This window comes from Lissotriton vulgaris, chromosome 11 (genome assembly GCF_964263255.1).
Source record: "Lissotriton vulgaris chromosome 11, aLisVul1.2, whole genome shotgun sequence".
Taxonomy (NCBI): Eukaryota; Metazoa; Chordata; class Amphibia; order Caudata; family Salamandridae; genus Lissotriton; species Lissotriton vulgaris.
The window spans coordinates 593,854,421-593,870,963 of NC_141699.1; the positions used below are offsets into that span (position 1 = coordinate 593,854,421).

The 16,543-nt window shown below is 46.9% G+C and overlaps 1 protein-coding gene across 1 annotated transcript in view; it reads left to right on the forward strand.

Moving 5' to 3' along the window:
* BMP1 (bone morphogenetic protein 1) overlaps positions 1-16,543 on the forward strand; it is a 629,932-nt gene that overhangs the window by 299,736 nt on the left and 313,653 nt on the right. Inside the window, exon 7 of the mRNA XM_086943688.1 lies at positions 4,983-5,107. Coding sequence (XP_086799814.1) covers positions 4,983-5,107 — 125 coding nt within the window. The remainder of the gene's footprint in view (positions 1-4,982; positions 5,108-16,543) is intronic.

Consider the following 16,543-nt stretch of genomic DNA (forward strand, 5'->3'; position numbering starts at 1 on the left):
GCTGGTTGCGCCACCCACCGAAGCAGCCGTAAAGTTGTGTCTGGGAACTGCGACCGCAGAACCCGCGTGCGGTCTCGTACTGCCACGCTAGCTGGGCAAGTGCACCCACTTGCCAGCCTCGACCCTTCCCTTGACTACATATTAGTCACCCCTATGGTAGGCCTGCGGGCAGGGTGCGTTGTAGGTGTAAGGTAGGACAAGCCCTGATGTGTGTGGCATGTCCTAGTAGTGACTTACAACCAAGACCGTATTTCACTATTGAAGGCTACCTGCTCCATTAGGCCAGACTGAGCTGCTGGAATTATTACACCCTATAATCCCAGCAGGCTCAGGGAGCAGGGTAGCGAGTCGTGTTTAGTATGCCTGAACTCAGGATGATAACATATTTCTTGTAGTCAAGTTTATTTTAGTATCCTGGGTTTGCAAATGCTACTTTTAGAAAGTTAGCATTTGCTTGCCTAACCATTTCAGCCGCCTCTGCTGGTATGTGTATCTGACTGTCTGGGATGTGTGAGTGACAGGGCTGGGGGGATGACAGGTGGTGAATGCGCCGATTACACCTTAGTGGGAGGTAGGAGTGGCTCTTGACTCTGGATCTTGCTGTGCTCTGCCACCACAATGCCGGCTCCACCCTCCTGGGGAGCGACTGATGACTCAGCCGACACCTGGCCCAGGAAGGGCGAAGCCCCATCAACAAGGTACTCTGGCGGCCCCTGTCCGCACATTGCTGGCACCACCTCCTGTGGGGCGTCTGATGCGCCTGCCCCTCACACTGAAAGCAGAAGCCGGAGTACACCCACCAGAGTACTCAAGGACTGAAAGTGGCTATGCAAAGGCCCCCCTGGCCTGCGAGAACAAAAGAAATGCCCTTTAAAAGAAGGAGCCCTGCTCCTTGAAAATTAGATCCTGTTTGGGCCACAGAAGGACTCTGCCCTACGAGAAGGACCGTGAGAGACAAGGAAGGGTGCTGACTCTTGCCTGTGTCTGGTGCCTTGCTGCTGAAGGAGAGGAAGAAGAAAAGACTACGAGAAGACTTTTGCTTTACTTTGTGCCAAACTCTGCTAAAGAGATCTCCAAGGGCTTGCTGTGAACTTGCCCCCTGACCAGCGTCCCAGGACCAGTGGACGCTACCCCCTGAAAGAAAGCGACTGCGGGTGCTGACCATCGCTGCAGTACTGACGGAGGAATCTCCTCCAAGGCGACGACCCCTGCCTGACCACCGTGACCGGGGCCCAAAGCAACAGCGGAAGCAAAGTGAGGACCAGCCGCCGCTGGCCCGAACACCGTGACCGCAACTGCACCGGGAGCCCGAGAGCAAAGCGAAGGAGGACCCGTCCGGTCCAAGCTCTCGAGTGGGCTGCGATACGAGCAACCCCTCACCTGCAAAGACGGACAGTTGCCCTGTGAGAATCCGCAAGGTCGGTAGCCTGCCCGACAGCCCAGCTGTGAGCGCACAGCTGCACCGGCACTTGGCTGGGTACGTCCTGCACTTGGGGACCGTACTGCCACTTGCCACCACCGCACAGCCGCCGCCGCCAGGGTCGGAGCGGACGACGAGGAGAGGACCCTGCCGCCACAGAACACCGCTGCCCCGGATGACCCGTGAACTGCTCGGCTGAGAGCCGCAACGAACAGCGACCCCGGGAAGGCAACGCGACGTGGGACAGATCCCCTGAGAGCCGCCTGCTCCACAAGAACTTTGTTGACATCGGCCTGAGGGCCCCAAGAGAACGCTTAAACTGCTAGAAAGAACTGTGGTAACCTGAACTGAGTAATTTGCAACCGTTATCGTAAAGTACGTTGACTGTATTCACGAGCCTGCTTAAAAACTATATAAAGATATATATTTTTACAGAAAACAGTCTGGTCTCGTTGTGTGGTGGGTTGGTTGTAAAGGTGTGCTATTGCAAGTGTTTAACCTATATGCCCCCAAGATTAGCCTGCGACTGCTTAAGCCACACTACCTAGAGGGTAAGCAGAGGTTGTCTGGAAGGTAACCCTCAGCCCTGACGAGGAAGAGAGAGTCCCTGCTTGTCGCTAGTGTTGCACTGCGCCAACTAGAGCCTCCCCGTTCCCACAACCTCAAAGTTATGTTTTTTAAATTTGACTCCCCCCCCCCCCCCTCCCCCCCCCCCCCTCATCGTTTATCCTAAGCGGGGTGTTGTGCTATGTTGTAAATAGTGGGATTAATGGCTCATGGTCTGTCACCACTCGGAACTTCCACCCAACGAGATAAGTGGTGGCAGCACCATTTGATGGCTAACACTTCAATTTCGATTTGTGCATAGCGGGCTTCAGTGTGTGTGTGTGTGTGTGTGTGTAAGAGCGCAACTCACATAGGCAATGGGCGTCATTTTTCTTGTGTCAGAACTGCCCCAAACCCACCAGGCTGCCATCCAAAATTAGCTTAGTGTCTTTGGACTGAAGTATGCCATAGGGGCCTTGAGAAGAGCCCTCTTGAATTGTTTTACTACTTTGAATGCATCTCAGCTTGGGCACTGCATTCCCACTTGGCATTTGCCTGTATTAAGGCTTGCAGGGGCTCTGAAATCGCGGCCAATTTGGGTACAAACCAGCCACAATATGTGGCCAATTCCATGAACCTCCTCACGTCTGGGGCATTCTGAGTGTTGGGACCATTTTGTATGACGTTTGCTTTGCAAGAATCCATTCTGAGGTCTTTTGTAGACAAAAATATCCAAAAAGTTAATTTGAAACAACGAACATTTCTTCCTAAGCATTGTGAGACCATGCTCTTTAAGTTTTGTCTGCATCGCCTGAGGATGTCTTCACTGATATTCTGCACACCCTCCAGACCTGACAGAGTTTTCGGAATGGTGGTTTGGGATACGTTGCCAGCTGGTGATATTCCAGAATTAAGCAGTCAGTGTTGCCGCTACCACAGGTGGGAGGAAACCATGGCTATGTACATGATGGCGGGATCTAGACTCCACAGATGGTGTCCTGTGGTCATCACCAGCTTAGAGACCATTACGCTCCATTCAGGTCGGCAATGATGCCATTCATGGTGAGCATGGTGTTTATCTTGCCACATTGTCTTATTGAGGAATTTCATGTCAATACATAGCACATTGTTGCTTTGGCTTTGTGATGATAAACATGGGGGACACCGACGGCGTAGGCGCCGATACCTTCTCGATTTGTTCCAGCCATGGATCTTCTTCCATAAGAGGCCAGAGGAAGAATTTTACTCCGCCAGTGTTGGGGCTGTTGGGTGAATTGTTTTTTCGATGTTAAGTTTGACAGTCAAGTCCTGAAGCATCCAAGCCCCTCAAATAGCTATGGAAAGCCCTTGATAACTTCTTCTATCTGGCACTCCTGTAATCTAAGCGCAATATAACTAGCTCCAGGTCCTCAGCCGTGTCACATCCGAGATGTGTTTCCTCTCCTTCTTTGGTGACATAACAATAGGCTTGTTTTACATTGTCGCCGTTGTGGGTGGTTACTTCAGTCACTCCTATCAGGGGTAGCAGCTTCTGTCGGACATGCACATAGATCTTGGTGTGTGTTGAGGTGAGTAGTGGCTGGGGTTGTAGACTCTGGTACTGCTTAATGTCCGTTAGAATGACTAATGCCCCTGCATCAATGAACACAGGTTTCTGCATGCCTTCAATGGTTACAGAACAGAGAGGTTGAGGTCCTCTCCCACTTTTATTACACTCCGCATATGAGATCTAAAAACAAATACCTCTTCATCTTCTACGTAGCCGCTGAGTCTGTCAGGTGTTGTGCCTGTGATCCTACTTTTGTTGATCTACTTTTAGTGAAAACTGACGTAATACTATAGTGACGTGTTGGCACCCTTGGGTTTTTTAACCCGTCACTCTCCCCAACACACCATGGCCAATTGGTTGACCTTACGCATATTTGGATAATGTTTTTCCCTGAGTGAAGCACTTGTCAACTGTGTGGACATCTAGTCCACAGTGCTGTCATTTGCTCAACATTGTGTGTTTGCTGGCTGAGGCCGTGGTGTTTTTTTTGTATGGTGTCAACAGCTTCTTCCTGGAGTCTTATCACTCATGATGCTCTCAGGGGTATGGTCCCTTTCACTAGAGCGATCTCCATTTCTTCCGCCTTACTGTTCGATAGTTCATGGGATAGGTTAGGACAAGTATATCTTCCAGTTGTATTCTCGGTTCTCGTAAGATCAGGACCTCTTACTTTGGCTAGTCATCACCCGTGCATCTGAGCCTGTTGCAGTTTGAAGCACTCATAGCCTAGATTGAGCTGTGGGTCAAAAATGCAATCCATGCAGCTACTATTGCATTGTAATCGCGATCAGACCGTCTTCAGGAGATTTTTATAATGCTTATATAACTCCTCCCCAGCAAAGTGAAGCAGTAGTGACCTGTTTTCTGTGTAACTCAGGCTAGGGTCGACTAGTTCACTGAAGGATGGCAGAGCTGTCATGGAGGCTTACATTGGCAGTCCCCCTTGTTGTGATGCCCCTTGGTGTATTACCGGTGCCTTGATCTGGGGAACTGGTGGATCTTCAGCAAAGTTTGCTGCCTCAAAATGTTATCCTGACTTGGTTCAGTTGAAAATTGTCCTACAAACGCTTTCTTGCTGCCCTACTGGGCAGTTTGTGCTGGCTCCTTCGATTGTGTCTTTGTATTTCTTTCAGCTTTAGCTGTTTAGATTCTTGGTTAATTTTTGTAAGATAGTGCTTCTGCTTTTGCATCTGTGGGGCACTCTCACTTTGCGACTGATTATGGGGCTTTTGCTGCATTCAGCACTGCGGTTCATATGCTGCAATGTGTTTTGCCTGACCCCTGCTCCTTAGTGCCACAGTCAAATGCCTCGTATTACTAGTACCAGTTTGGATGTCTTCATTTTATGCTTGTACAAGTTTGGTCATTCCCTGTACATAGTTAGTACTCATTTAAACTCCCCTCTTTAGGCTGTCATCTGTTATGATGTGTCCAGTTACATCTCTCTCTTTTTATTATCTTTTTCAGGGGGCTTTTCCTGGACACTATTCTGCCCAAGTATGATGTGAATGGGGTGCGGCCCCCCATTGGCCAACGCACACGACTCAGCAAAGGAGACATCGCCCAGGCTCGGAAGCTCTACAAATGTCCAGGTGAGGAACTGCCTCTTCGAGCTGAAGGGAATCAGTGATGTTTAGGCATTGGGGACAGGGGACTGTTGAAGAAGAGTTAGAGGTCAGAGGTAAGTGAGCCTAGCTCTATGAAGAGGATAAGGGGGCAAGATGAGTAAGCTGGAAAAGGGTGGCCAATTACAGCAGTGCAGTTGACGGCCAAACTGCAGGAAAGAACTGGTATAGAAGGATAGGATCATATGCATAAGCAGCAAGTGGACCGGACTATAGCAAAAGGAGTATGTGACATGCAGCGATTAGAAGACCCAGGTGAAGAAGAGAGCTTCATGCTCTGAGGCAGTGGTGGAAGGAGTAGGATTGAAGCAAGGGGATTGAGCTGCAGGAAAGAGTATAGTGGTCCATACTTGCAAGTGAGACAACAGCGAGAGGGGTGGGCTGCAGATTAAGGGATAAAAAGTGGCATTTAGGCCTGACTGTGACATGAATGTTAAGAAGGATCGGTAACTGGGCTTGACTGCTTGCAGAAGGGTTTAGGGGCAGATGTTGAGGTGACCTCTCAAGATTCCCAGCTGCATGCATGAGTAACTCATCTAGTCCAGTTTATTAGTTCTGACTTAACAGTGCAGATGTCGCCAGACCATATGTGATTAACAGAGGTTTCAGAAGTACGAGAGAGAGAGGGGCCTATGCTCTGCCCACCTCTTTCACTTGAGTGCAGCATTTGTTTGGCAAAAGGTGTATGCTTCCATTGAAAAAAGAGCTTCTATTGCTCTTTTTGACTTGTTGTAAAGCTTATGCTCAATACAATAGGACTGTGTTGGTTATGGTGGCAAGTCAATTATCAAGGCTTTAGGTTGATCTGTTTATTATGAGAATTTACAATAAAGGCAGTAGGTCAGATGGATTTATTGTGAAAAGCACATATTAAAGTCAACAGACATTTAAGGATGGATTGTTATTGCTCTGTTATTAAACCTGCTTAGAGATATTTTGTTGCATGAAATCTCATATTACCGTAGTAGGCAAGGGTGTTGGTGTTGGTTATCTGGTCTGACCAACAATGAGGATTGAAGATTTGCATTATGATAATCTTGGTTAGGCCCTCTGAGGAGAAATAGTATTTTGCTTTGCCAAATGTAAATGTGTATATGTTTGCAATTCTGTGACTGTCTGCCTTATGGTTGCCTTGTGGGAAATCTTGTGCTCAATTCAGTACGTCTGAGTCTGTTGTGGTGAAAAACCAATGATTAATGTTGTGGACCTATAGATTCACTGGTAAAAGTTATGCCGAACGCTGTAGGTTTGCTTTGTTTATTATGGAAATGTATGGCATGACAGTAGTCCTGGCTTATTTACGGCGAAAAGCATTTCTTAAAGCCATTAACAGTGGGTTGATATCACACTGTGTCAAAGGCTGTAGATGGGTATTTTGATACATGACATCTTATAGAGTAATAGAGTTGGCAAATGTTTTTATTGCCCCCCCCCCCCCCTTCTGACGAGCCCTATGGGTAGAAGATTTTCACTGTGATAGGCCTTTTTAAGATGGGATTGTATACTGTTTTAAAAAGTAACATTTTGTACATATGTCATTTTATAATTGTATTCATGATAGTTATTAATTTATGCACACTTCAGAGTGCCTTTGTTGGTTAGGATGTGAAGCCATTAGTAAAACATATGGGTATTTTTGATTAATCAGGAAAAATGTCAGATTTCACAGGTTTGATCTGTTAAGTAAGAATAGTTATGACATGTCGACCATAGTAATTTAAGTGCAACTCTCTGCAACATCGCTGTATATAGTCGCCACACCGATTTTAATCAGAGTGGGAGGCAGGATCATTAAAATTAGTCTTCCTGATCCTCACATTTGCCTGTTTTAAATGACATGGTCTACTAGCACCTGATCCTCTGCACTTCTACACTTTTAGGGCTCTCACATGCAGTAAACCATCCGTCAAGGAATAAAATATCTCCACCAAAGAGCCCCTACTTAGGGTGCCCGTCGGGTATTTCAGCGCCGACCCGACGAGGAGCAGCCCTATGATGAAGCATGACACCCAGCAGGCTGGGTGTGTGAGGGCCCTCATTCCGAAAGGAAGGATTGCCCATCCTTCCTCTCTTTAGACACTATTGGATCCTGCCCCACACTTATCCACCTTTAATCCCCTTAGGAACTGCATACTCTTTTTGTTTGGCATATAATAATGGCAAAACAAAGATACACTAAGGACAATACCAAACCTGTGTTCTCCAGTATTAGGGGTGTCTTTCATAGATTCACATGCTTGAATATTCCCCGTCGTCGAAGTGGGAGTCCCACGGTAAATAAAATAGCAATAATGCTAATATATATATATATATATATGTAATATCATAATAAATAATAAAACAGATAAAATATATACTGAAAAACCTCAACAAAGGTTCCTACATAGGAATGCATTTGAGAGAAAAAACTCATTTGCAACATATCAGTGTCATTATGTTAGTCCAAACTGCAGCCAATCAGGCTCAAGCACCCTCTAGAACCTTCTCCTCAGAAGCTCAAGCCCTCAGATTTTCTACCGCACGTCGTGTGAAGGGAGTCTCCCTGAGCTCTGCTCAGTTTTTTTCTTCATACCTACTCTTCTACTCAGTGTTTTCTCAAGATGTCAAGTAAGAAGTCTTTATTTAGACCTTGCTCTTCCTGTGGGAAACTACGTTTGTTTGAGAAGGACCCCCACCAAAAGTGTATTTACTGCTTGTATCCAGAGCACAAGGTGGCTGACTGTAAGTTCTGTAGAACTTTCCCTCCTAAAACACTCAGAGACAGGGAGGGTCGTCTCCTTTTATGGCTGAAGCGCCTTCAAGATAAGGAGGCAGTCTTATCAGACGCAGAAAGTTTCCAGTCAGGTCCTTCTTCTGTGGCTTCAAAGCGTGGCAGTGTTCAGGAGTTGAAAAAACCATGTATAACAACGGGTCAAAAGAAACATAATGTAGCTATCTAGACAACTATGTGCTATTGATAGGACACAATTCCTGAATCCAAGGTATTCATAATTAGCAGTGCAAAAAGTGCTCTATGTAGCATGTAATTAAGTGAGTTAATATTGGGTTGTGGGAGGTGATATGATTTTTGATCACTTATTACACATTTATCAGCAGTAGCACTTTATCATTATGGTCCTGATGAAGCAGATAGGTATCTTGTGAGCCTCAAAACTGCAGAAACATGTCGACCTAGATAAGACCTAAGTAGTTATTTGTTAACACTACTTTGCACTGTTTTTTAACCTTGGGTGTGGGTAGGATCCTATTAAAATTCTTCTTTCCACTCCCACAACCCAATATTAACTCACTTAATTACATGCTACATAGAGCACTTTTTGCACTGCTAATTATTTTTGCCCCCTGATACCAACATATAGTTTTCATCTATACATCACCAATTCCTTCAAACACGATTAGGACACAATCTACCTAATCCATAGTGGATTTGATTCCACTTCCTTCGGGTGAAGGATCCCAAATGATGTAGGGCGGTACAGGATGGGTATCTGATGGGAACATATTTTTCACCATGAATACCTTGGATTCAGGAATTGTGTCCTATCAATAGCACATAGTTGTCTAGATAGCTACATTATGTTTCTTTTGACCCGTTGTTATACATGGTTTTTTCATTGTTTGTAGGGACTATAACAATGCAAGGTCAATAAACATTTCCCTTACACCCCCCCTTATTGTATTAGTGTTCAGGAGTTACCATCTCCTTTTCTAAAGAAGAAAAAGCTGGCTTTGACTGTAGCTACAGTACCATCTACTGCTACTATGACTTCTGTGTCTACGCCCACGAGACCTGGCTCTCAGGCGTCTTTTCCAGCCTCTATAAGTGTGGTTACACTTATGACAGCGCGGTCGTCGACGGGCTCGTTGACGACCATTCCATCGACGAGATTGGCTACTGTGGCTTCGTCGACGACTACTGTCACAACGACATCGGCGTCGTCGGTGAAATTCTCGTCGACGGCTTTCACGTCTACGAAAGCCTCTACCTCTTCAGTCTCGTCGACGATCCCTATTATATCGTCGACGAAGAAGCCAACGTCGACGAAGAAATCATCGTCTACGGTCCCGTCGACGTCGAAGATCCCGTCGACGGCTAAGCTCTCGTCGACGACGAAGACTCCGTCGACGAAGACGCCGACGTCGAAGACACCGTCGACGTCGAAGACACCGTCGACTACCCAGTCGACGTCGAAGACACCGTCGACGTCGAGGACCACGTCGACCAGCTCGTCCACGACAGCTTCGTCGACGGCGAAGTTTACTTCCAAGGATTCGACGACGATCCCGTCGACAAACACAACGTCGACGGTAGTATCAAAGCCTCCTATGTCGACGAATACGTCCAAGACATCACCGTCTACGACGACTGTTTCAAAGTCATCGTCGTCGACGCAAGGTTCAACGGCTGTGTCGACGACAGCTTCAAGTTGTCTGTCCTTCGCCAATATGCCTTTAGTGCCCTTGGACACTTCAGTTCCGGCAACGAAGTCTTCTATCAGCCTTGTGGAGGATTCTACTTTCCAACTGCAACACCTACTCTACAGCCACCTTCTCCGTTGTTCGTTTCGGACCATGAGACTGAATCCGTTCTGGATGAAACTGTTTATGGTGATGCTCAGAGTCCATCGGATTTAATAATCAAGTGTCAGGACACTAGTTCTGAAGAAGAGGAGGATGAGCCTGTAGACCAGCACGAGGAACAATGCGTGCAGGTTCCTATAGCGGCTATTCCAATGTCGCTATTTTCCAACCTCCAGCATATGTTGGATGATTACAATAGAAGATTTCCGCCTACCCCCCAGGGTACTCCGGTACATGTTACTTCTGACGCAGCAATGTCGTTTCAGCCTCAGCAAACACCTCCTAGGCACTCTACTCCTTCGGAACATCCGCGTACAACTCTCCCCGCCAATTCACAACAAGATATGGATGATGAATCAGAGCCAGAGAGAGAGGAAGGTGAGGTTAACCAGGATACAGATGATGAACAAGATCCTTATATGGCGGAATTCGATGACTATCTGGTTCAGACACCCTCGCCACAACAGGTCGCTTCCAGTGATTCACCTCCGGTGGACATCGCTAGCTTTCATAAATTGATGGATAAAGCGGCGGACCGCTTCAAGTTACCTAGGGTGCAGCGAGATGAAGACTGTTTCCTTTATGATTTTAAGAACCAGCCTTATAAGCAAGTCCATACCATACCAATCATAGAATTTGTTTGGAAAGAGGGGCTAAAGATCATGCAGGCTCCTTACTCCTTGCCTGCTCAAATACCTCGATTAGAGGAGAAATATAAGGCCCCAACGGGCTCGCCTGCATGTTTACTCTCGCATTCTAAGCCAGACTCCGTAGTGACTCAGGCAGCACAACGTCGTGCGCTACCCAGCAGCACCTATCACTTCCCCTCCCGATAGAGAGAGTCGACGTTTGTATGCAATTGGAAAGAAGTTTTCGACCATGGCGTCTACTTCAGCCCGTGCCGCAAATGCTTTGGCCATTTTAGGTCGTTTTGACCGTCAAATGTGGTCAGACATTTCCGTGCTCCTTGCACAACTTCCGGAAACATCCAAAGCGGAAGCGCTCCAGATCCTTCAGGATGGGCAAAGAGCTTCGGAGGAAATGATTGACTGTGCTGTGGACGTGGCAAATACAATAACAACAATGAGAGAGAGAGGGAAGGGGCACTCCCGGTCCCCCGGGAAGTAGTTACAAACAACAAAGAGTGCCCACACAGGGGTAGTAGTGTCCAGCACAGAGACAAAAACGTTAAATCAACCTGAATAGGAATTTCCCAGGGATTTCTTGTAAGCCCTCACTCACCACCCTGGTTGTGACATGCTTCATCATCGGGCCCACCAGGAGAAGCCGAATGCCTCCCTGGTGTGCTGCAACGCCAGGTGACTGCGGAGCGGGATTTTTTGTGACAAAGTATACAAAAAAGTGAGTCTAAAAAATACCAAACAGCTTTACCAAACAAAAAACTTTATTCCGTGGTTAGCTGGGTATTGATTAAAAAGTATGTGCAGGGAAATATACCAACTAATGTGTTGGGTGTTTTCCCCTTTTAAATTACAACGGGGTCAACATGTTTCTGCCCTTTAGGTGTATGGATATTACTGGGCGTTCGTCAGGACCATGTAATTGTGTACCTCGGTGGTGTAGGCGCGCTAAGGCCCACCCTAGCCAGAGGACGTGAAAGTTAAAAAACAAAGTTATGTGTCAAAAAAGGTGCAAAAGAACAAACCAAAAAAAATGGGGTTCGAACAAAATTAGTGAGCCTGTGGTTTGTGTATTAAAAGATCCACACTTCATGGGTCTCGGGAGGGGGGTGGTGGCGACAATGGCACACCGCCCGCAACGCCAAACACCCGCTAGGCACCTAACACTCTCCTCGAACCGGACCCCGTAGATTCCGTATTCTTGCCAGTGCTGCGGCGCTCCGACGCCAGGGATGGTTGAAATCCACGTCGTTCAGGCAAGAGGTCCAGTCAAAAATACTTGACATGCCGTATGATGGAGAATCTTTGTTTGGTTCTCACATTGATGAATCATTGGAGACCATAAAGAAGGATACCGACACGGCAAAGTCGCTTGGGACCTTACAGTTCAAAAAGCAGCCTTTTCGTGGAGCGCGTGGGCGGGGCACCTCGTGCAATTTTTCACGAGGAGGACAATCGCAGGACCGCCAGTACAATCAGAGAAACCAACGTTACTCCAATCAGCAATCTTCTCGTCTACAACACTCCAAGTCCTATAGAGGAAAGTCCAATTATAGAGGTTCCAACAACAACAACAAACGTCAATGACTTTCGAGTTCAGCAAAATGTTGGAGGGCGAATCTCGCAGTTTTACTCCCAGTGGTCTCAAATAACATCAGACCAATGGGTTTTGGACATTGTGCGCAAGGGTCACGCCTTGGAGTTCACAGAGATTCCTCCTCCTTCTCCGCCTTCGGGTCCACCACCTCCCCATCTAGAAGAACTACAACATCAAGTTCTGCTTTTGTTAACAAAGGGTGCAGTCGAAGTAGTTCCTGTATCTCAGCGAGGGAAAGGTTTCTATTCAAGGTTTTTCCTCATTCTAAAGAAGACAGGGGAGTGGCGTCCCATTATGGACTTGAGAGCTCTCAATCTATTCCTGAAGCAACAATCCTTCCGCATGTTGACGTTGTCGGAGGTCTTGCGACTTCTCTGCAGCGGAGATTTTTTGACGACAATAGACCTTCAGGACGCCTATTTCCATGTGCCAATTATCCATCGACATCGGCAATATTTGAGGTTCAAGGTGGGTCACGTTCACTATCAGTTCAAAGTCCTACCTTTTGGCCTCCGATCAGCTCCTCGTGTTTTCACGAAGGTTCTGGCTCCGCTCATGGCTCATCTGCGTCTTCAGGGAGTCCAGATATTTCCTTACCTGGACGATTGTCTTCTAAAATCTCAATCCTCACTCCAGTTGGCTCACGACACACGTTTGTGCCAAACCCTGTTCAAGTCTCTAGAGTTGACCATCAATGTGGAAAAGTCACACTTCACACCTCTGCGGAACAGGACCTTCCTCGGAGCTATCCTAGACACGGACGTGTCAAAAGCGTTCGTCTCCATCGAACGGCGACAGAAGATAGTTCGTCTGGTCTCAACCATCAGGTCAAAAAAGTCAGTTTCAGTGCGGATGTTAAAATCATTTCTGGGGATGGCATCATCTTGTATCGCACTGATCCCAAATTGCAGGTTACGTACCCGTCCTATACAGGAGGAATTGGACCTGCAATGGCGACAAGTGTCAGGGTCGTTCAACGACCAGGTGACAGTCACACCCCGCATGAAGTCCAGTCTGCTCTGGTGGGAGCAACGAACCAATCTGGACGAAGGGGTTTCTTTCCTTGCCCAGCCTCCGGATTTGACATTGACCACGGATGCGTCCATGGAAGGATGGGGTGCCCATCTCCTGGACCTTTCCATCAAGGGAAAATGGACAGCGATTCAGCGAACCTGGCATATCAACCGACTGGAGTTGCTGGCAATCTTCCTGGCGCTCAAGGCATTCTTACCCGTGGTGCAAGGGGAATCGGTGCTGGTTCAAACAGACAACACCACCAGCATTCACTACATGAACAAACAGGGCGGCACGAAATCTCACCCTCTGTCTCGTCTAGCTCAAAGAATTTGGGAATGGGCACTTCGTCACAACATTTCTTTGACGGCAGTCCATCTGCCGGGAGCATCCAACATATTGGCAGATTCCCTGAGCAGGTCTGCGTCATCCACTCACGAATGGGAGTTGCACCAACCAACTCTAGACCTAGTGTTCCGTCGATGGGGTCAGCCCAAGATAGACCTCTTTGCAACCCCAGTGAATCGGAAGTGCCAGACGTTCGCAAGTTGGCATCCTCATCCAGAATCCAGCGGCAATGCCCTACTCATGGATTGGAGCGGACTGTTTGCTTATGCGTTTCCACCGATCCCATTGGTGCCAAGAACGTTGTGGAAGATGCGCAGGCAACCCTGCCGCTTGATTCTAATCGCCCCTCGTTGGCCCAGGCAGGCTTGGTTTTCGGAACTCGTTCTAATGTCACAATGCAAGCCCATTCATCTACATCCACGGTCGGACCTCCTGACGATGGACGGCGGGCAAATTTGCCATCCAGACCCGTCGACGCTTCAATTGTCGGCATGGAACCTGAATACGTTGAATTTGCCTCCTTAAGTATGCCCCAAGAATGCAGAGACATTCTAGCGTCTGCTAGAGCTCCATCAACCATCAAAACATATAAGTTAAAGTGGAAGCGTTTCTGTCATTGGTGCGCTGCATCCAACATTCATCCAATTGATTCCACTCCGGAGCAACTTTTACCGTTCTTTCTGAGCCTCGCTCAGTCTGGTCTCTCACATGCCACATTGAGAGTCTTTCTGGCAGCCATTTCACGCTACCGCCATGATGGCTCTACGTCTCTCTGTTCATCCAGAATCATCCGACAGTTCTTTAAAGGACTTTTCAGGAAGTTTCCTCCGTTAAGGCGCCCTCCCCCGGCATGGCACCTCAACGTGGTATTATCACAGTTTATGAAGCCTCCATTTGAGCCGATTCACCGAGCACAAATCAAGTTTCTTACCTGGAAGGTTGCTTTACTTTTGGCTTTAACATCGTCTCGTCGTGTAAGTGACCTACACGCTTTTACCATCAAGCCTCCGTATTTACAGTTTAAGCCCGATGGAGTGTCACTTCGTACCAATCCTTCTTTTCTACCAAAAGTACCTACTGACTTCCATTTGAACGAACCTGTCTTCTTAAAGACTTTTTTCCCGGATCCTAAATCTGCGGCAGAACAACGACTACATTCTTTAGACATAAAACGTTGTCTAAAATTCTACATTTCCAGAACAGCCCCTTTCCGTAAATCCGATCAGCTATTTATTGCATATGGACTGCTGCGAAAAGGGCATTCAGTGACTAAACAAACAGTGGCACGATGGCTCTCTTCAGCCATATCTTTTTGTCATCAGCAGGCTGGCAGGCCTTTACCGAGTCCAGTGAAGGCACATTCAACAAGAGCGATGGCATCGTCCACCGCGTTGTTTGCGGGGGTGCCTCTACACCAGATTTGTCGAGCAGTGACATGGTCCAGCAGGCACACCTTTACCAGGCATTATTGTTTGGAAGCTGTCAACGAAGCGGATACCGCAGTTGGGCAAGCAGTGCTTCGTCATCTTTTCAAATAAGGTGAGACTCTGTTCCCTCCTCCATTTCTTGAGATTGCCTTTGCTTTTAAGCTATATGTTGTTCTTTTCAATTGTGAAGAATTATTGCAATCTCAGTTCTAGGAGGTTACTGTTATCTATTCTATTCAAGCATGTGAATCTATGAAAGACACCCCTAATACTGGAGAAGAACAATTGTTACTTACCTGTAAACAGGTGGTTCTCCAGTATTGGTGTCTTTCATAGATTCACATGCGACCCTCCATCCTCCCCTCAGAGGCTCTTGTTCTCCTCATACGCTCTCATTACTTGTGCTACGAAAATCTGAGGGCTTGAGCTTCTGAGGAGAAAGTTCTAAAGGGTGCTTGAGCCTGATTGGCTGCAGTTTGGACTAACATAATGACACTGATATGTTGCAAATGAGTTTTTTCTCTCTAATGCATTCCTATGTAGGAACCTTTGTTGAGGTTTTTCAGTATATATTTTATCTGTTTTATTATTTATTATGATATTACATATATATATATTTATTTACCGTGGGACTCCCACTTCGACGACGGGGAATATTCAAGCATGTGAATCTATGAAAGACACCAATACTGGAGAACCACCTGTTTACAGGTAAGTAACAATTGTTCATGTTCATCTGGTTTAGAAGTAGTGGCCGAGAGCGTTGTGGTGCACTGCAAATAAAATGACCTGCGAACAAGCAGACCCTTCTCACCACAGAAAATATGAAAGATGGTCCGTCAAAGGAGAAAATGGAAAACTAAAAGGCCAGCTCACCATCCCTGACACTAAAGTGCAATTTTTTTCAGGCAGATGTGCATATCTAATCTATTAAAATGCTGTCATTCACAGAGCAATAGGAGTAATAGCTGTAGTAGGCTGGACCACCATTGCATGCTATAAGGTGCAATAAACAACAAGGTAATGGACAGAAAGTTTGCATTTATCTCAGCCAACGGTGATCACTCAGGCTGCATTCCCGGTGATCGTTTTTCACCACCATTCTACCCTAGGCAGAGGCCTGCCTTCTGCAAATGATTACCGACCCTGCTCCCCATGGGAGCAGTCCACCCTCAAACCCCAGAAGGGGGGCACACTGTCTGCTGTCCTGATGGAAGCAGGATGTGAATGACATTCAAACAGACCAGTGATATAAAGGGCTGACCAAAGTCCCTCAGAGAGAGAGGTTGGGCCTGTTTGTGATCAACAACCAACAGACTTCAGGGCAATTAGCTAGATGAGTGGTTTCTTTTGGGTCTTCACTTATATAATCAGAGCAGTGTAATCCAATGTATTATTTGAGAGAAAAACTCACCTCCAAGTAGCAGTTCACAAGTAGGACAGTTTTTTTGGGGATGCCACAAGCACACTTTCCCTATACACATGTGACGTTGCACCAGGACAAGGAATGCTCTAAAAGGGTAGAGGTTAAGTTGCTTGCCCTTTATGTACCCTTACCTAATTCATATAAGGGTATAGCCCAGGATACTTTTCATTGATCACAAGTAGCTCTCACTTTAGAAAAGATTGGCTACTTGTATTCTAGACTGTCCCACCATGTGGTTAGGAAATCTTGCTTCAGGTATAATTATTCTATGCATGGGGCACCTGCTACTCCACATGCAGTAGCAGAGTCGTCAGTGCCTACTTGGAGACCCCAGGCAGCATCATAGCAGACTGTGCCCCCTTTGTGGGA